This window comes from Sodiomyces alkalinus, assembly GCF_003711515.1.
Source record: "Sodiomyces alkalinus F11 unplaced genomic scaffold SODALscaffold_8, whole genome shotgun sequence".
Taxonomy (NCBI): domain Eukaryota; kingdom Fungi; phylum Ascomycota; class Sordariomycetes; order Glomerellales; family Plectosphaerellaceae; genus Sodiomyces; species Sodiomyces alkalinus.
In genome coordinates this window covers 981,469-1,001,541 of record NW_021167086.1, presented here as the reverse complement: position 1 = coordinate 1,001,541, position 20,073 = coordinate 981,469, and the positions used below count along the sequence as shown (strand labels likewise).

The 20,073-nt window shown below is 55.7% G+C and overlaps 5 protein-coding genes across 5 annotated transcripts; 3 read left to right on the top strand and 2 right to left on the bottom strand.

Moving 5' to 3' along the window:
- Positions 1–209: 209 nt before the first annotated feature.
- On the top strand, positions 210–4,523 carry SODALDRAFT_281347 (MAP kinase; the record flags this gene model as incomplete). The annotated part of the gene is made up of 2 exons (XM_028608280.1): positions 210–3,801; positions 3,982–4,523. The coding sequence occupies 2 exons, from the start codon at positions 210–212 to the stop codon at positions 4,521–4,523; spliced, it is 4,134 nt and encodes a 1,377-aa protein (XP_028464769.1).
- A 253-nt stretch (positions 4,524–4,776) lies between these two features.
- Positions 4,777–5,549, top strand: SODALDRAFT_211890 (hypothetical protein). The gene has a single exon (XM_028607280.1). The coding sequence runs from the start codon at positions 5,030–5,032 to the stop codon at positions 5,507–5,509; it is 480 nt and encodes a 159-aa protein (XP_028464768.1). The 5' UTR covers positions 4,777–5,029; the 3' UTR covers positions 5,510–5,549.
- A 1,773-nt stretch (positions 5,550–7,322) lies between these two features.
- On the bottom strand, positions 7,323–9,230 carry SODALDRAFT_325516 (hypothetical protein; the record flags this gene model as incomplete). Its single annotated transcript, XM_028609992.1, has 2 exons — positions 7,323–8,855; positions 8,940–9,230. The coding sequence occupies 2 exons, from the start codon at positions 9,228–9,230 to the stop codon at positions 7,323–7,325; spliced, it is 1,824 nt and encodes a 607-aa protein (XP_028464767.1).
- A 5,627-nt stretch (positions 9,231–14,857) lies between these two features.
- Positions 14,858–15,548, top strand: SODALDRAFT_361807 (hypothetical protein; the record flags this gene model as incomplete). Its single annotated transcript, XM_028614413.1, has 4 exons — positions 14,858–14,995; positions 15,078–15,133; positions 15,233–15,454; positions 15,497–15,548. The coding sequence occupies 4 exons, from the start codon at positions 14,858–14,860 to the stop codon at positions 15,546–15,548; spliced, it is 468 nt and encodes a 155-aa protein (XP_028464766.1).
- A 2,565-nt stretch (positions 15,549–18,113) lies between these two features.
- Positions 18,114–19,824, bottom strand: SODALDRAFT_335181 (haloacid dehalogenase-like hydrolase). The gene is made up of 3 exons (XM_028612387.1): positions 19,395–19,824; positions 19,055–19,164; positions 18,114–18,703 (listed from the first exon to the last, which is right to left on the bottom strand). The coding sequence occupies exons 1-3, from the start codon at positions 19,526–19,528 to the stop codon at positions 18,201–18,203; spliced, it is 747 nt and encodes a 248-aa protein (XP_028464765.1). The 5' UTR covers positions 19,529–19,824; the 3' UTR covers positions 18,114–18,200.
- Between the last annotated feature and the right edge of the window lie 249 nt (positions 19,825–20,073).

Genomic DNA, 20,073 nt, shown 5'->3' with positions numbered 1-20,073 from the left:
CTCTCCTACATCTTCAATCTTCCGACTTTTGACCACCACAACTCCAAATACCCCAAATTCTCCGTATACGTGGAGAAAAATATCGATTACACATGGCCGACGCCAATCCGAAATGACATTCTCCCCCCTCCTCTCGTCGCCCACTCGAACATCTCGACACAGGTTTCTCACCTCCCCTCACATCGCCATCGCATTCGTTCCCCTACTACATGACGACCGAGCCTTCCCCCCGGGGCATCCGCTTCTCCGGCGGGGAAGAGGAAACCCGCCCAGATAGGATGAGGTCTCCCTGGGCCCCGTCCGTTGCCGTCGTCGATCATCCCGACAACCCCATCTCCCCGGCAGACCTTCGCCCCGACGACCCCCATGTCCAACTACCTCTACCGGACGACTTGGGCTCGCTCCAGAGATACGAGGCCTCCGCCCACGCCGGCTCCATGTCGTCCCTGGCCCAGTCCGCTCCTGCCAACGGGACGAACAGGAGCCTGCGCGCCTCTGCCGCCTCTGCCGCCCCTACCGTCTCTGCCGCCGCCGCCGCCGCCGCCCCCGATGCCGCCGAAGTTGTCTACGCACCGGTGAACGGCGCCTCCGCCAAGCCCCAGAGGCCCAGCGCACCCGCGAGGACCCTTTCCAGCACCTACGCCCCCCAGAGAAGGCCCCAGCCACAACCTTCCTTCGTCGAGTCGGTTCGGAGCCAGAGAGCCACCCGCCCGCGGGCGAGCGAGCGGTTTCGTCAACAAGAGAAGGCCTACGTGCAGCGGTTGCGCCAGGATTACGGCGACGGATATCCCTTCGACGGCTACTCTAGCGGCGGCATGACCACCATGGGCGACTCCGACTCCGAGGGCGAGACCCCTTCCTCCGAGGGCCCCTTCGACGAACGCTACGAACAAGAAACCATCATGTTCTACGGCAACGACGACCTGCAGCCCACCGAGGAGGACATCAAGGACCCGGCCAACCGGGAACGCCTGGAGTGGTACGGTATGCTGGAGGCGGTCCTGACGGGCGACGTCGTGCGCCAGGAAAAGAAGCGCCTGATCGGCTCCTCCGAGCAAGCCGTCGGCAAGACCGCCCAGAAAAACGAGCTGTGGCTGGGCCTCCGCTCCAAGGCCTGCGGCAGGCATCTGCCCGTCCAGAGGCGCATGGTCGAGGAGGCCCGCTCCTCCTTGGACCGCGGCCTCGACGACATCATCAACTTCTCCGTCAAGGGCGAGAGCGAGGTCGGCAAGCCCCCCAGCGAGCAGGTCAAGGACATGATCAAGAAGATCGACAAGTGCGAGAGCCTCTACCCTTCCTGGACCTCGCTGGCCGCCGAGCACAGCCTGGCCAAGTCCCCGCTCTTCGAGGAGGCCTACGAGGCCATCGTGTCGTGGCACAACACCAACGAGCTCATCAACACCGAGCTCGCCATCCTCCAAAAGTGGGTCGGCAACGACGACCTCGACTTCACCCGCACCCGCCAGCGCTCCCCCGTCGGCGAGGCCATCCCCGACGAGACCTCGTTCCTCGACCGCCTCATGAAGGAGGACGGCCTCAAGTCCATGTACGACGAGGTCCCCGCCGACAAGAAGAACGGCGGCCAGACCCAGAAGGGCATGCTGCTCGGCATCTCCATGGTCGTCACCAAGGCCAAGAGCACCGTCATCCGGAACTACGCCGCCTTCCAGAAGCGCCACCTGCCCTACATCGAGGAGCTGCTCACCCTCATCAGCTTCCCCTCGCGCCTCATCGAGGAGATCATCCGGATACGCCTGGCCTACGCCAAGCGCGTGAAGGAGTCGGCCCAGCAAAACTCCCTGATGCAGGACCAGATGATCTCGCAGTTCCAGACGCTCCTCAAGCTCGCCATCCGCATCAAGCTCGAGTACGTCGCCATCGCCCAGCCCGAGCCCGGCTGGGACCTGCCCCTCATGATCGACGACTCGTTCGACCAGGTCGTGCTCGACGCCCTCCGCTACTACTTCAAGATGCTCAACTGGAAGCTCAGCGGGAACAAGAACACCTTCAAGGAGGCCGAGCTGCTGTTCCAGGAGTGGGATTTCGGCAACGAGATTGGCCGCCACCTCCGCGGCGGCGACGTCGAGGTCGCCGAGCAGTTCAGCTCCCTGACCTTCAAGGCCATCAACCGCCTCAGCATCACCTTCGAGAAGGAGCTGCAGGTCAAGCCCAAGGAGAGCGCCGCCGACATGAGTAAGAGGTACAAGCAGTGCCTCGACTCGGTCCGGGTCCGCCAGAGGATGTTGCAGCGCTTCTCGAGGATGCTGAGCGACAGGTACGAGAACGCCTCCGACTTCAGCATCGCCTTCTCGCCCGAGAAGCTCCAGGAGTTCTACGACAGGCTCATCGCCTCGGGCCATTTCCAGGTCTACACCAACATGTACGAACACGACGGCATCTACCTCATGGCCTCGTCGTCCCTGGCCGAACGCCAGGATGATATCCCGTCCATCCTGGGCATAACCGCCCCGGAGCAGTTTGCCGACGGCGAGGACGAGCCGTACCTGCTCGTCCTCCGCCCCGAGAACCCGCCGCACTGGTTTGGCGACGTCGTCAGCTTGTCGGTCGGCGAACAGAACATCGACGTGAAAAGGGGCCACATAAGGCTCGTGGCCGCCGGGTCGCAGAACCGGCTGGCCAACGTCAGGCGCGCGTTCCTTGACGCCGTCGACATGCACGTCGACCTCGTGGTGGAGCAGAGGTCCAACCTGCACAAGGTCAACACGAGGCTGATGGAGATCCGGAGGGTCTCGTACAAGCTGTCGAACAACTTCATGGACAGCGTCGAGACCATTCGCAAGCAGACCAGGGGCAAGGACTGCCAGGAGCTCATCCAGACGTGCTTCGTCTTCGCCACCGAGTTCGGCCAGCGGTCTCTCCTCTACATGGACAGCAACCGGAAGCAGATGAACAACCTCAAACTGACCAAGCTGGCCCTGGACTGGGTGAGCTTCATTTGCGACGACTGCGTGGCGTCCGACCGCAAGACCTTCCGGTGGGCCGTCCTGGCGCTTGAATTCGCCATGGGCATGACCCGGGGCCGCCACATCCTCGCCCTGGGCGTGGACGAGTACGCCAAGCTGCGGGCCAAGGTGGCCGGCTGCATGTCCCTGCTGATTTCGCACTTCGACATCATGGGGGCCCGGTCCAACCTCGCCGCCCAGGCGGAGAAGGAGCGCATCGAGGCCCTCGTCGGGCAGTTCAGGCGCCTGGACAAGAACCGCATGCTCGGCGACGAGGAAGCCTCCAAGTACATCACGGAGCAGCGGCTCGAGGAGCTCGAGAAGCTCAACGAGGGCAGGCGGATCAAGGAGGCCGAGAGGCAGGCGCTGGGCCGCGTGCTGGAGGCGAACAACGAGGTGGACCGGTCCCTGGCCTACCTGTCGTCGTCGGCGACCAACGTCACCATCCGCTGGCAGCAGGGCCATTTCGTCGGCGGCGGCACGTTCGGCAACGTGTACGCTGCCATGAACCTCGACTCGGGCCACGTCATGGCCGTCAAGGAGATCCGGCTCCAGGACCCCATGCTTATCCCCACCATCGCCGAGCAGATCAAGGACGAGATGGGTGTGCTGGAGGTCCTCGACCACCCCAACATCGTTTCGTATTACGGCATCGAGGTGCACAGGGACCGCGTCTACATCTTCATGGAGTTTTGCGACGGTGGTTCTCTTGCCAACCTGCTGGAACACGGCCGGATCGAGGACGAGCAAGTCGTCATGGTGTATACTCTGCAACTCCTCGAGGGTCTCGCCTATCTGCACGAGAGCGGCATCGCCCATCGAGATATCAAGCCGGAGAGTAAGTCAAGCCCTCCCTCGTCAACCTGTGCTGTGCTGTGCTGTGCTGTGCTGTGCTGTGCTGTGCTGTGCTGTGCTGTGCTGTGCTGTGCTGTGCTGTGCTGTGCTGTGCTGTGGTTCCATTCGATTTTTCGATTCGACAATGATGCTAACGAGTTTGTTTCCCCCCTCTCTACTTCAGACATCCTCCTCGACCACAACGGCATCGTAAAGTACGTCGACTTTGGCGCCGCCAAGGTGATCGCGCGGCAGGGCAAGACGCTCGTGCAGGGCCTCAACGCCAGCAAGCCGAACAAGTCGATGACGGGCACGCCGATGTACATGTCGCCCGAGGTGATCACGGGCGAGAACCCGGGGCGGGCGGGCGCCGTCGACATCTGGTCGCTCGGCTGCGTCATCCTCGAGATGGTCACGGGCCGGCGGCCCTGGGCCAACCTCGACAACGAGTGGGCCATCATGTACAACATCGCGCAGGGCAACCCGCCGCAGCTGCCGAGCGCGGACCAGCTGAGCCCCACGGGGCTCGACTTCTTGCAGCGGTGCTTCACGCGCGACCCCCGGAAGAGGGCGTCGGCGGTCGAGCTGCTCCAGCACGAGTGGATCATGACCATCCGCAGCCAGGTGGTGGAGCCGCCGACGCCGAGCGATGCGAGCGGGTCGGGGCACTCGGTGTCTGGGTCCAACATGGGCTCGCGGACCAACACGAACGAAGGGTTCTGTTAGGCGCGGAATCCGGAGACGTGACGTCGACCCCCCGCTGCGGCGGCAGGCCGGCGGCCCTGGATGGGTCCATGGCCTTTTGGCCGATGTAGAACGGGGTTACATCGCTGGGCGGCGGCCCCGTCAGCCGACGTCGTCGTCGGAGTCGGGGATGTCGAGTCCTCCCGGTCCTGGTGGTACCTTTCCTCCGAGGCCGGAGGGCGAGACGGCACAAGATGCGGCGGTTGGTCGGCGGTCTCGGGTATATCCCGCGTCAGCATTGCATTCCTGCTGACCACGGGCCCCGTTCTATCGGCCGAATCATCGGGGGTTGTGTGTGTGTGTGCCCTCACCTCAACCCACAACAGGTGCAAAAGACATGATCATCCATTCCATTCGTTCTCGGCAACAAACAAAAACGATATAAACACAAAAAATTGACCATCAGCGTCGCGTTTTGGAGTTGTCCCTTTTCACGAACGTGTCTCTCTTCTCTGTCTTTTTTTTTTTTTTTTGTATCTCTCGAAAGTATGTTGGCTGGAGCTATGCTATCACGTCACTGTACCAGGACAAATGGGAGGGCAATGGCTATTCTTCAGTGCGTATATGGAGGGCAAGTCTCAGAGGGGATGGGGGAGCCGGGTAACAAGAAGGGGGGGCGGGGGGACAACGATGAGATATTTTACGTTCCAAACTCGGGGGGTATGTGGAGAGGGCATAGTATCCTGGTAGGAACAGGAACAGGAACAGGAACAGGAACAGGCAACAAGAGAGAACTCAAGCTGTTGATGATAGGGTCAAAGTTGATGAGTTGCGGCTTTCATACGTTTCGGAGACTCCCGGTGGGAGCTCAAGGGAGATGTGGTCTCGGGGGAGATATCACCTCCTCACTGAATATGTGTGAAGAAGAGCAATCTAATGAATGGACATCTCGAGAGTTTTGGTTTCTCGCTGTTTCTTTCTCGTTTTCACTTGTCCCCCTTTTTCTTTTGACCATTTACCCCCTCTAATCCCCACCCCTCCTTTCTTTTCCGTTTCTCTTTGCTTCCTTTGGTTCCCTCGCCGTCCAGGGCATCCATTCTGCCTCGTTTCAATATGCCTTGCCGCATGATTTAGGCAAGGGTATGATTACTTCCCTGTAAAAGAAACAACGACTAATTATGGCAACCAAATACAGCTCTTCCTCGTCCACGGGCTGGATTCCGCACGTTAGGCGAGCTGTGAGAACCCAAGGATGTAAATTAAAAGACAGAAGTTCTCCATCCATTCAAGCGGGACATTAGCAGACAACATATTGCGTCTTTGAATTTAATGTCCCTGAACACTCGATTGCTATAATTAACATATTGGTGGCGAGCGCCGTTACATCGAGAGGGGGCTGAAGTTGGGGGCAGTGATATTCGAGGAACGACATTGGGCGTTGCTTAGGCTCTTTACGTTGCGAGAACCCCCCTTGGCTATATCAACCGCCTTCTATGCATCGTGGGTACTTGATTTGGGGGGGGTGGGGGGGGGAGTTCCTTCGCTCGTTATATATGGTACGATTGACATTATGCCTCAACCACACAAAGCGGAAGAGGCGCCCCTATTGAACCCCCCCCCCCCCCCCCCCCCCCCCCCCCCCCCCCCCCCCCAACCGACCCGCCGGTAACCATAGTACACGTGTAATCGTAAGGTACCTAGCATTGTTTTCCAAAGTGGAGTTGTACTCGTGATGGGGATGGACCCAGGCCGTTGATCTGCGGCGTGGTGTATTAAGTCAGGGGCTTCGTTCGATATACCCTATACCTGTCTGCCCAGTACATAATATGTAAGGTACCTTGCTCAGTAATTCCCTCTTGACTCTTAGTGTGCTCCGTACCTCCGTACATAGGGCCGCTTAATTACTCCGTATCCGTGGACCCAAAGTTTGGTTTCGGTCGAATTAACCAACGGCCCGTGCGGATCGTCGACCAGTCGATCGGGGCACCCAAGTCCATGGACTGACATGGTACAGAGTAATTACACCAAGAAAGAAACTCACGTGCTCACGGTCAGGTCAGCTTCCCTTGCCCTACACACGGCTCCTCGACACGGCTCCTCGACAACTGCTACGAAGCCCTGACAAAGACAGTAAACGGTAAGGAGTGGGCGCGGATACGTCCAGCCAGTTCACAGTGCCTTTAAAACAACAAAACAACGCAGAGAAAAAGAAGGCGAAGATCATAGAACGAAGACGGGTGGACCACAGCTGCGAGGAGCTCATTTTACAATAACTGATATATTTCTTCGACTTCTGCGCTTTCTCCCCCTCTCCCTTGATCTTCATTTTGGGTCCATCCCCCTTTTCGCACTACAGGACTCGATCGACGGCCACGCAGTTCTCCCAAGAAAGGCCCGAAAAAGGAAGAAAAGAAAAAACCCCCCAATAGCTGCCAGGCTGAGCGATACTAACTATCCGCTAATTATCCGCCGCATTCCGCCCAGAAACGCCGACTCGACCGTTACTGACATTAACTGATCTCATTACATTATTCAAGGCACACGTGCCGTCCGCTTTTTTTCTTTCCTATGACGCTGGAGGAAAAGGAAACAAATGGTTTCTTGGTATATGTGAAGTAAAAAGGGGTATGATAACCGGGGTGCATGATCCTGTACAGCAAAAGGTATCATGAGCATTGCAGGCTACGGGAAAGGGGGGAGGGAAGTAAGGGAATAAGAACGAGAAAAGAAGAAAAAAGAAAAAAAGCACGTCAAAAGAGCTCTTGTACAATGCGCAGATGCCAAGGTATCTATTAAAATAAACCCCCCCAAGGCATATTTGTATGAGGAAGATGTGGTAGCCTAGCACCTTTCCCCGTGAAAGTCCTGTGGCGTCATGTTCGTAAACTGAAATTGCTTCGTTCTTGAGTGTCCCGGGGGTGAGTGGTCCGAAGTATCGGACCAGTTATACTCAGTGTTGCCTCCCGCATACGGCAGGTAAAAAGCCGGCCCCATCGCCGAAGAGGGGCCAAAGGATGGCGTCGAAGGCTGGCTGCCGGAGTTTTGCATCACATAGGCCGCTAGCCCCGTGGACAGGGTTGGGTACTCGGCATCGAACCTCCCCAAAACCGGGGTGACAAGAGGCTCATCCGTAACATTGTAGCCGTAGCCTGCCAGAGGCGGCTGGCTTGGGAAGACCGCCCCGGGGAAATGGTGCGCCAACCCGGGGGTGTCAGGGGGCGTTCTCATGGTCGGATCCAGCTGAAACGGGTTGCCCATCATGTCGGCCTGGAAGAGGCAAGACTTATCCTGCCCCGAGGACGGCGACGTCGTGGAAGCCTCGGGCTCCACCATCTCATGATGGGTGCCGAGAATGGGCGTGTTGGGAGTCGGCGGGGCGGCCGAGCTATGCGGTGTCGACGCTGCCGGGGTCCTCGACGCCATCTGCAGCAGCATAGTCTCTTGGTTTCGATCAAAGAACATGGGCGATCTCGGCGCTGCGCTGACGGGCTTCTGAATCCCCCTGGGCAGGCCGCCCGTGGCTGATGCCACACGGCGCATGGGGCTAGGGATTTCCATGCGCCTTGACATGTCGGCGTTGGTCTTTATGCCCGATAGGTTGTACGAGCTGCTCCGCATACATCCGAGACCGAGCTGGGCGGGGCGCTTGGTATTGCGGCGGCTTGCAATGTCAATGGCAGGCGACTTGAACTGAGCGCCGGGCCCCGTGGACATGGGAGAATGGGCCGAGTCTGGCGAGAGCTGGTCCAGGTCGATGCCGCCTTCCACACCGACCTGGTCAGTCACCAGACCACCGTCCACATCGGCCGAGGTAATGCTCGAGGCGGAGTGTGCGGTTAGCGACGCGAAGTCATCGCCCAGCTGTGCGGCGCCTCCGAAGCCGGAAAACGACCCATAAAGGGCCGTGTTCGAGGGGGCCCGGGCGACAGAGGGGAATCGTTCCGGTAAGGAAATCCCGACGGTCCCGTGATGGTGCTGGTCGAAGCGGGATGAGGCCATGGAGGAAAAGTCGCATGAGTCGGGGGTGTAGGACATGCTATCGGTCGAGCAATAGTCCTGGAACGATGGGTTGAGGGATTGGAAGGCGTCCGAGTTGCACGACTCCTGCTCCAGTTCGGCGTCCTCGGAGGGGTTCTGATCCGTCTTCGCCGGCCTGTTCGAGGAGTCCAAATTTCCCGAAGAGCTCGGCGCGCTTAGCGGGGGAAAGGGTGCGGCAGAAGGGCGCAGATCATCGTGGTGGTCACCGTCGGGGTAGTACTCCTGGACCGCGTCGTCGTCCGATTTGTCCGACGCTTGTTCGGATTTCCGCCTAACCTCGTTCTCCTGCGTACGGCGCTCCTGTTTGGCCTTGGCTCTTCTATTCTGGAACCAATTCTGCGAGGGGGTGGTCAGTCGGGCATGTTCAGAACAAGAAGCAAGATTATGAATAAGATGGAAAAGGCGAAGGGGCCTGCGCACGTTAATTCTCGCAACGTCTACTCTCATCTCCTCCGCGAGCTGTTTCTTCAAATTGCTGTTCGGTTTGTTGTTTCGCTGAAACTCGCGCTCGAGCTTGTCGACCTCCTCCTTGGCCAGTCTTGGCTTGGACTCGGTAGTCCTCCCACCATGGTGATCATGGTGGATCAAGGCTTCCGGCTGCCATGGTTCAGCGTTACGATGGTATGGTATGGCGTGGTTCATGGGATATTGGCCGTGGTTGTAGGGGGCGTAATGGTAAACGGCAGCAAAGTTGTTGGGAAAGTACTCCATCGCTGCTGCGTCTTGCCTCTCGGCGGAACCGATTCCAAATTCCCCAAGAGGCTCGGTTCGATGCCTCGTAGCTCGTGTTGCTTCCCACTCCAGTCGATGGAGATAAAGCGAAGGGCGAGGTTTTGTGAAAGAAGATTATAATCCGAAGGTAGGGAGGTAGAGAGAAGTCAGAGCCGTGAAATATGACAACCCGAGTCGCAAGAAGCAATGATGAGGGCTCAGAAGAACCAGCGACGGGGGCCGTCTCTTCACTTTTAAGGAAGCAGGAGGGAGAAACGGGAAGAGAAGCCAAGAGAAGAGTAAAAGCAGTGGAGACGAAATTAGTGAGACAAGCTTTCGTTGAGTGGTCTCCCGAGGGAATAATATGACGATTAAGAGGGAGGTAGGAAGAGCTCACGTTTCCCTGGATTTGCGCAGGTCTGAGGACTGAGGGGAGGAAAACAAACAATGAAAAGAAGCGAGAGACGGAAAGCATGCTCGGTTGAAGGGGCTTAAGGGAAGATGTACGGAAATTACCACTGGGCGCGTTTTCTGTCGTGAGGGAACATGGGTCCGTCGAGCTAGGGGGTGGTTCGGTGATTCGGTGGCGGCAACGGGTCCAGGGCGGGGAGGCGAGCAAGGGGGGTGTGGAGGGGGGGGAGGAAAGCCTCGAGGGGGATGGGGTGGGATGGAGATGGAACTCGGAACTCATCAGAGGCAGAGGACATGGGGGAGGGCGATTACTTTCCCCCTTTTTACTCCCCCTTGTTTTTTAAGGTTCTTTTTCACCGTTGGCCGTCCAGGTACCTAAGGCAAGGTACAACGTACAACGTAGACGAAGCCATGTACAACGTACTACATACGGTACATACCTACTTCCTCATATCGTGAGGGGGTACCTGAGGTGTTCCCAATTTGGGGTTGTCGATCGGGATTGGGTGTGGTTCCCGCGTCGACAAAGGCCAGTCATAGTCAAGAACGTGGGAGAGTGAAGCGCAGGTGTCGCCAGGAACAGACTCGGAAAGTGGGAAAGTCAAAAAGCCCCAGGGGCGCAAGGGAAGCTCGGACGGGTTTTTTTGGCGGGAGAAAAAAAAAGGGGGGGGGGGTTGTGGGTTGTCGCCTAAGGTACGTTGTATGTACGTTGTACCTGGGCAAACCCCCCTCGGCCCCTAAGGTGTCCACCACTGCAGCCCTGACCTGACCCGACCCCTGTCGACCTGGGAACTGCCTGCTCAACACTGTACCTTGAAGGAACCTAAGTGGGCGGTGCTCTTATTCGTATGTACTTCCTCCACCCCTGGTCCTCAGCCATCCAAACCCCTACCTGCATGTACGTGTACAACGTACACCATCAGTGCTGTTGTCGCGTCTGCATGCTCCAGACCCAGAGCCCATCAGGCTTGGCGGTCGCACACGCCGGGGACCTGAACGGACGGAAGTCAAGTGAGGCCTGATCTGATGGGAGAGGATGTGAGCGAGGGACGGATGGTGGGGAGCGCTTTTTACTTCGTACCCCGTATAGCTCGATGATCGATGAAGGGTGGAGGAAGCATAGGGCCAAAATAAGCAAGGGATCGCATCCGTCGGGTCCCCACGCTGCCTTTGCACCCGAAAATAGGAGTCCTGGATGCAGAGAAAGAGGGAGTGATCAGAGACGGCCGAGAGGAATGGATTTTTTTTTTTTTTAACATTTACACGGTTCCCTTCCAATTAGGTCAAGGTCAAGTAGGAGCGTGTCGCGCGATGCGCCGCGTTAAATATCGGGCGGGCCATGGAGAACGAAGTCTTCATCCCTTTGGTAAATCTATATCTTTTTCTGGCTGAAATGGAGCATCTGGCGTGAGCGGTGGTTCGGTGGTAATTAGTGGGTGGACACGGCTGAGATTGAACTTGATACCAAGGGATAAGTCTCGAGTTGGCTCCGCCGAAGAGGGAGGAGGGATGTGAGATGAGGTGGGAAGTTGATGAAAACACGAAAGGGAGTAGATGTGATGTGACAACTCGCCTGAGACACTATAGGTAGCATGAAAACATCCTTCTAAAAGCCGACAACCGCGATAGGGAAAAGAAGCGAGGGCAAGGCAGTGGTCGCGGGGTTCTCGACTCTCGTCGACGCCGCTGGCAGGAACAATTGGGAGCAATTCATTCCTTCGCTACCCCAGCACGAAAGCAACGTCCTATGCAGGGCAAATCGAGGCATCTATCTCTAGAGCAATCTATGAGCAGATCAGATAAACCCGGGCGGCAAGTCGAGTCCGATGGTGCGCTCCAGCGAAATTGAGATGGGACGACACATACACATACGTTGCACCGTCCACCCAAAGAGAATCAAGTCCGTGGAGCTTTTGGTCCTCTACAGGTATGGACTCAGGTACTCTGTGCCCCGAGGCACAGCATGCATGAGATGCTGCACCATCCTGGCAAGGTACGGACCACGGTATGCAATTGGATCAATTGGTGAAGGTTTAGGTAGGTTACCTAAGGTACATATGTTACTCCCTCCGCCGAGGTGCGATGCACCCATTTGAACTATGTTACCGGCAAGAAGGCACGACCCATGCCCAGCGCCTACCTTATCATCGATCGAGGTCCTCCCCATTAATGCATTCCACTGACCGCAGTTCTCGCTCACGTCCGTCTATCATCCATCCGTCTACCATCCATCCGTCTACCTACCCACCGACGAGTTGAGGACGGATTTTCGAATTTTCGGATTTTCTCAAGAGGCACAGCCCACGGATGCAACCACAATCATAACATCCCCGTCATGTCTCGGGTAGTGGGAGCCTGGAACCCCCCCCATGAGATCGTACGTTGTAAGGCGTGCGTCAGACCTGAAGTGGATCTCCCGTCGCGTCGCCAGCGCGAATCCGCGGTCGACAAACATCCTGTACGTTGTACGTAACTAATAACTAAAAGATAAGACGGGTCGGTCGGCTCACCTATCTTCACCCTCGGGGACCACTTGATTAACTGAAGGATTGGGTTTTTTTTTTTTTTTTTTTTTACCTTCGAATGCCACGGACCATACTGGCGCTTGCCCATACGTTCACCGAGAGACCCCTCAAAATGAACGCCTCCATCGTTATCGGAAACGGAAAATCCCAGTCGCTACCTTATCACACCACATCGCGGAAGGTTGTTGTGTGTTATCTCCCCTTGCTTACATAAGGCGGCTACTTCGTTTTCGTTCTTCGTACAACGTATCTGTACATCACACTATACGTTGTACAACAATAGGTACGAATAGGATCAGCACAGAATGGGCCGATTGAACCCCCCGCCCTAACTGAGCAACCGGTGATCCCGACCACCTGAGAGCTGGAAGTCAACCCCCTCATCGCCAGATCGGCACACACACATACATACACGTACAGCTTTCATTTCACATCGACAACCCAAGTTGACGTACCAGCTACCGGCACCAGCTTGGGTTACACGTGGCCATCCTACTCCGTAAGGTACCCTGTAGCGTCGATTCCTGAAGAGAAATGGGCAGAAGCTAACTCCGGCAGCTCACCGCCACCGCCAGGGTGGCAGTTGCGCACCCTAACACCCTTCTGGTCCTCCGCTGAAATTGACTTGCGCCCAATTGAACACCAAACTCCATACAGGGTTACACTGCAAAGCCGCATGGCAGGTTAGTTGAAGTTATTTCTGTCACCGGTCTATCAAATAGGTCACATTTTTCATACCGCGATGGATATAAAGTGCTTCGTACGAAGTACTTCCCCCCAGGGTAAGGTACATTGTAGTTACAACGTACCGGTATGCAGGTCATCGTGTTCATAGGCGACGGTCCCAGCCCCAGACACACAACACCCACCCCCCTTCCCCCCAGTGCTCGCAACGCGATTGGTTGTTTTGTTGGAGGAGAGTGGGTGTGAGACGGCGGCGTTCCGCAGGATGGTTCCCCAAAACGTTCAAATTTGGCGGGACCCGGCAGAGCGACGAGATGAACGGCGACCTAACCCCTGTCGCTACTACCATCCGGCATGGAGACGGAACCCTAGGCGCTCTGTCAGGCCCTCTGTCTTTTGCACGAATGCGTTTTTCCCTCCCATCTTTTTATTATGTGATCTAGTAAGTGAGTTCTTAGTGAGGTTAATAAAGAAAACGTCAATTCTGCTCAAACGCTGACTGGGCGGTCTCGCGTCTCAATGCGGGGGGATTCGGAGATCTTCACATTCTGTCGCAATATCCACACGGCTTTCCCGCTCGCTCTGCCCGGTTGCTCTTCCCCTCAGAAAAGAAGCAAAGGGCTAGGCATACTGACCGCTTGCTGCTCCTCAAGCCGAACACGTCAGGCGACTGCCGCCTGGTGCCTGAGGCGAAATGTTCTCAGTGCAAGCCGGTCGACGTTATGCGGTGTGGGTATCGGACCTTGATGCCCGACGGTCTGGATGTCTCTCGACAGCATTGTCACGGCTTACACCTGTTGTAGGATTCTCACTCCAAAGCCCATCCATCCGCCGTTGTTGGCCATCGAAGAGGTGTATCCAGCAATGTCAAACTTCGTCCGGATAAGGCCGTGCCATAGCCGTACCCGTATGACCTGTGCAGCCAGCGGTCGAGTGACACCTAAATCGTACCAAGTACAGCTCCAAATCCGTTCTCCTGCTGTCCCACGGTGCAATTGGAACCGCGGAACAAAGCATCCTTGCCGCGCATCATCCCGTACCGTAATGTACACAGATTAGGTAGGTCTTTCTCCCGTTGGTAGCTGAAGGGGGGCCTCCTCTGGCTGCATTGGGCCACCATTCTACCTCGGTAGGGCAAGTACCATTTTGCGCAGTGGGAGCTTCCGAGGTACTTTCGCGCTTCACGTATAGGGAAGTACCGCTCTCGGAACTAGGTAGCCTGCTTGGTATGTGACCACACCACCACCAAGAAAACATTGTCGAAACTGACGCCCTTTCCCCCCAGGTCGTCCAGATCTTCGAATCGGGACGCCCGACGCCAAAAAAAAAAAATCTCTTTCAAAAGAAAAAACCCCCGGAGGGGATGAAAGAGCCCCTGCTTTCCTCACCATCCCCAGTCAACGAAGCACACTCGGCTCGACTCGAGTTCATGAATGGGGGGCAATGGCTTCGATGGGTAGGTGATGTAGGGATAGAATACTTACAGTATTTTCCTGCACGAATATGCCCTTTTCCATGTTCCGTATAATAACTCAACAAGCGAAAACACCAGCGAGGAACGACCGGGGTAAAAGACAGATGAGCCGACCCTACGGGCACGGGCACGGGCACAAAACGAGAATCAACACCACGGAGCATCTCAGTGCTACCATGCCAGGAGTCCTCGGCAACGGGAAGTGCCTACTAGACCCTGCAGACATGGGGTAACTGCTCAGTAGGGGGTGGTACGACCATGGAGGGTTTACTCACGGGATTCTACCAAAGACCACACAGCGCCCAGCAATACGTACCTACACGTACATCGCACTTCGTATGAGTTCCACCTCTTGGCGACCCTTGGCGCGCTGATTGGATGACATTGCACCCCCTGAAGGATCTGGCGGTCACTCTTATTATTTCGCTTCTTCACCCCACCTACCTAAGGTACAACGGTACATACTGCACGTAATGTAAAAAGAGACGAGCATCCCTCGTATCATGAGGTCTGCCCCTTTTTTTCCTAGCACGATGGGGGAGAGGGAGCCGCTGTACATATGCAGGCCCTTGGACCTCGCCTTATGCCAGGCCTTATCTCAGCCACACTGTCGCTCCGTGCGATTGACTCCCGATTGGCCGCGGTTACCACCGCGCGCCTCGCATCCTTTGGTACCCAGTCAAAATCATATCGTCGAGTCATGAGGACAATTATGCTCTGCTCTAGAAGCTGCTTTCATGATCTCAACGGCAGCCGGGGAGGAACGGTATATGCATTTTCCCGGTCGTGGTCCATCATCACACATTATTGTGCGGAGCGAACAACTTGAGATTGGCGAGCCATTCATTACCCACGGGGGGACAGAGAGCACTTCGTATATGGGAGGGTCAGACTCTGTGATGTGACAGCGCTCTCTCTCTCTCTCTCTGTAACTCTGAAACCCCCGGCAACATTCCGCTGCACCATTCTCAATCGCCTTGTTTGAGGGGCCCGCTAACTGAGCTTATCCCTCCACCTTACCATCCTCCCGGGTGGATGCTCGTGCTCAGCGAGGCGCGCCCGAGGCCGAAATCGGAATCCCATGGAACTATCTTGGCATCTATTTTCGAACTCGGCCGTTTCTTCAATTTGTGCATACATAGGTAGTACATATATCATGGTGACGGCTCCAGCGAGTTTGGTCATGTCGAACACGGAGAATCCCCCGTCAACCGTCACAGCTAATCGGCGCGAGGATTTCCCGGGTTTCGGATAGTCTCTCCTTGATTCTGTGGGGTAATTAGTAGGTATTGGCTTTCCTTGCTGTTTTAGAGTGTTTCATAAGATTGTGATGGATAACACTTTAGGTTGTTTTGGTTTGGGGGCTGGACGAACGACGACGACGGACGGACGACAGACGACAACCATGATGACTTTTCCGTCAGTTGCAACGTCTCCGACTCGACTACACGTGGATGTGAGATCCTAAAGGTCTAGCTCGACCACACTGCTGGGAGGAGCGAGGGGGCGGTAGGTTTTTTTTTTCGTTGGCGTTAACCATCCTTAGCCCGATCAGGTTCGGGAGCGATCAGGAATGTGGGCGGGCTGCCACGTGCGAGCGGACTTTGCCTTGTGGTTCAGTACGAAGTACCTTCGTACATCTCATTCGGTGAACCTAGTTGGACGAGAAGATTACCATCGCCCGCACCACCCCCACCTCACATCTTCTGTCCTTCTCGGGTCTTTCCAGAGTCACTTCGCTTTTCACCCATGTACTTTAGTGCGTGGGCCGGGGGCATCACTGGCAACTTGAACATTTGTGTACAACGTACATACATATTTCCCCTTACAGGAGTATCCTTGCGATGCTTGTGGGGAGCTGGGCAGCGCTTGGACCTCCGACACGTTTTTCGTTCGGGGGTGTACCCACTACCTGATTGTGCCAAGCTACTACTACACCCCCTATGGGGGTTCAAATTACTTACACCTCCTCTGAACGTCAGGGATACGCATGAATTTTGTCTTATTATCTCGGGACCATCCAAGGTTGACTGACCAAGGGACGACCTCGTAACGTACGAATTGTACCTGGAAACGGATCCACATGCTGCGGGATAGGCATATGAATGACGTGTGGTTTGATTGAAACCTCATTTCATGATGCACGTAATATGCTTTTTTCTTTCTTTTCCTCCTCAATGCGACACCACGATACAGGTTTCTGGTGGTTAACTGTGGTCCAGTGGCGATCAAAATAGAAGGAAAAGAAACGAGACAAAGAAAAATAAGATTGGCACCGGTTAGGAGGAGGAGTGGGGAGCTGTCCCCCATCTTCTGGTGCCTGTTGCTAAGATATTCGTACTTTCGTCCGATTTGTTGCTCTCCGTTGGAAGATGGTAATGATATCCGCTCCGCTCCCGCGCTGCTTGAATACGTTCACAGTCACAGCGAATTATCCGAAAGGAGGATGAGGCTTTGTCGCCCGGGGCACTGGCACCGGCGTCCTGCTGGCGTAAATCGCGTCTTGGCGTGATCCGAGGACTTGGGCACGATGGTCGACCTACAGTACGAGGTGACCGTGCTCGAAATAAAAGAGGAAAGGGGGGGGGCGTGGGAAGAGGCTAGATTGTACATACGAACTGAATGCCAGCGGGGATGGCTCCCTCGCCTGTTGACAGGCTGCCGAGGGCAGGCTTGCGCGCCTCTGTGGGGTCTGAGGTAGGTGAATAGGTGATTACATACTTTGGAATTGTTTTGTTTTGTATGTACGCAGTGATCAACCGATGTCTTTCATCTCGAGTCTCAGGGCTGTCCGGCCTCGAGCCAATCATCCACCCCCGGGGACCGGAGTCGAGGTTGTACAAGGCTCGTCCATTGTTACTCATATCGCCGACCTGAGCAACGTGATGGTGTATCACTGCTTCTTCTTGCTGATCATCTACCCATTTCCTGCACCTGTCCGTGACGGGGACTGCATTTTCCCACCCATCTCAACCTTCTTTCCACCTCAGAGGGCGGTATGCATGCCACGACTATGGCTGTAGTTGTGGTGCTGTTCATGGAGGGTTGGCTCCTCCCTGCGCAAGCCGTTCGATCCTGGCCTGCAGATTACCAAATCCCCTTCTCATTTGATCATCAGAGCTGGTTGTGTATCATCGCTTCCTTTTGCCAGGTTCAATAATCGTTACCACGCCTTAAACGATCATGAAAATCTGCCATCACCTTTGTATCCCCCGAGAAGAGCACATGGGGGTCGGCTTTTAATCTCGGACGGCAACACACATAAAAACGAGCAGCTGCTAATCTTGTGATCCTTTCCGGAGTTTGCGAGAGCCGGAGGGGCTCATGGACCTGGGCTTCCCCGTCAAGCGAAACTATGAGTGCACCAACCCGATGACCTCCGCAGCTCGGCCTCCTTGCCCGAAGCGCATTGTATTCTGGCTAACGATTGCCCACTAGGCTCCGGCAGCAAGGACTTTTGACAGTTTCTCTCGTGACACTCACTCGCCGGAGGGGACATGCAGGTACGCAGTACGAGTGTGCCGTTTTCTTGGCGGTATCACTTTCGGCGGGAGCCTCGAGCTCGGTATCTATGTACGACGGGCTGCGGCCTCGTCGTGTAGTTCTTCCCTTGTCAGTCAAGAAAGCGAACTGAAGGTCCCCGAGAACTGACTGAAGTCAGCTTGTGTTACAGACCCTGCAGTCTTGAGGGTCTAATTTGATCCGTCTTCCGATCAACTCGACATTATGTTGATATCATAACGAATCGTACGAATATGCCCGAATCCGGGAAGAAGTAGACGGGGAAACTGGGCAGGTGGCTAAGCAGCCGGGACGGGTCAAGATTACATCTCGTACTCTATCAACAGATGTGATGCGAATGCAAGTCTATCCTTTCTATGTGCGACGCGCGGGAGGGACATGCGCATCTGAGATCTGCAATGTCGTCACTCCGTCCTTGTATCCCACCACTCTGACCGAGCTGAGATCCTTGACAATCCAATCCGGCTCCGCGGCGGCGACCTGCTCCAGGGTGTGACTCGTGACCAGACCAATGACTTTACAGCCAGCGTCCTTTCCGGACTTGATGCCCGCCGGGCTATCCTCCAGTACGAGAACCTGCTTCGTCGGGTCCTGCAGACCCAACTTTTCCCGACCCATCACGTAACAGGTTGGGTCCGGCTTGCCGTTGAGGACAGACTCCGCAGTGACGAGGTGCTGGGGTCGAGGGAGGCCGAGGATGCCGAGCCACCCCCCGACGAGGGGCTCGGTGCCCGAGGTGACGATCGCCCAGGGAGTGTTTTCCTTCATCAGGGACTCCAGGAGGGATCTGGCGCCGGGGATTTCCACGGCTCCGTCGGCGTAGAGTTTAGGCAGGCGGCCTTCCATCTCGCAGACGTCTAGACGGTCAGGGGGGGGGGGGGACTTCCAGTTAGCTGTTTCTGCCTCATATCCTCAGACTTATCGGCCCACGTTCTTCGGGTCAACTCATCCGCATTATAGGAATAAAGATTCTTCAAGTTTATGAAAGCAAGGGAAAAACAGGAAAGGGAAAGGGTAATGGGAGATTTAAGAAGACGAAGAAACAGAAGGGGCGGGGATAAACAAGGGAGAAGGACGGGGAAAGGGATACGTGTTTCTCTCTTCTCATGCGACATCCAAATCGTCACCACGACGAAGGGATGGAAACGAAATGAGGACAGAAGAGGAGAGAGAGACAAGGCCGACCATGCAGAGGGCACGTAACTTACACTCCCAATTTGCTTTTTCTGGGGCCAGGATCTTCAGGATGTCGATGCTGCGGCGGCCATGTGAGGTCTCAAGGATGACATTTCCAGGAACCCCAATTTCTTCGCCGATACTGTCAAGGGAGAGTAAGGCAATACATGTTAGCCATGCCATTGATACACGCATACCGCATGGGTTCTCCGATCCTTTGCAAGGGGTCAGGGCCGGGTGGATGTCGAATATCTCAACCTGAACAGCCGCAGATGCAGATGCAGATGCAAGGGATGAGGAAGTGATATGAGACTTAGGTTCATGCAATGTCGTGGAAACGAAAAGACATGAGATAAGAGGCTTTATACTTGCTTTGTCCAGTGTTTGATGACGGCAGGTGTCGAGTCGATGATGGTGCCGTCCATGTCGAAGAGGAAGCCATCAAATGGGACGCACTCAGGAGGCGCCTTGAAGGTCTCGTCAAGGTTTTGTTCGGCGGAGCCCATGTTACCTGAGAGCGTCTAATATATATATCTATATGCCGAGTATACGTTGGAAGACGATCTGGGATTAAGATGGACGAGAAAGAGGACCTAAGTAAAGGGAAAGGCGTCTTTTCGGTTGCTGACGTGAGACGGCGAGTATATTAGGAACAGTTGACTCGTTCTCTCCGCGGATTTAGGAAAGATGAGAGTGTAAATTTTATAATGGCCTTTCTACCGGTTTCTGGGGGTTCAGAGACGTGAAGTAGAATATGACAAGGTGAAAATTGGGTTGTGAAGATTCGATTCATGGGCTCTGGTCCGTATGTGATTATTGGACGTCCGTCCCTCCGTCTTCGTATCCGTGGTCTTGATAAAGCGGAACTTCCTAATAAGGGAAAAGCCCGCCGTTGTCGTCGGCTCCTAATTAGTCAGCAACACTGTAAGGTGGGCCGGCGGGCGGTGAGGAGGAACGTGGGGTGAAGAGGGCGGTGAAAGCGGGCAAAAATGTTCCACCCACTAAATTTTTATGAGCAAGTTCCATGTTACAAACCACCAGCCTGGGGGGT

Coding starts and splice junctions, on each gene's coding strand:
- SODALDRAFT_211890 (XM_028607280.1), top strand. CDS start 5,030: ATGTTGGCTGGAGCTATGCTATCACGTCACTGTACCAGGACAAATGGG.
- SODALDRAFT_335181 (XM_028612387.1), bottom strand. CDS start 19,528: ATGGGCTCCGCCGAACAAAACCTTGACGAGACCTTCAAGGCGCCTCCT. Junction 19,165..19,394: donor GTCATCAAACACTGGACAAA/GCAAGTATAAAG, acceptor CTCCCTTGACAG/TATCGGCGAAGAAATTGGGG. Junction 18,704..19,054: donor AGAAAAAGCAAATTGGGAGT/GTAAGTTACGTG, acceptor CTGACCGTCTAG/ACGTCTGCGAGATGGAAGGC.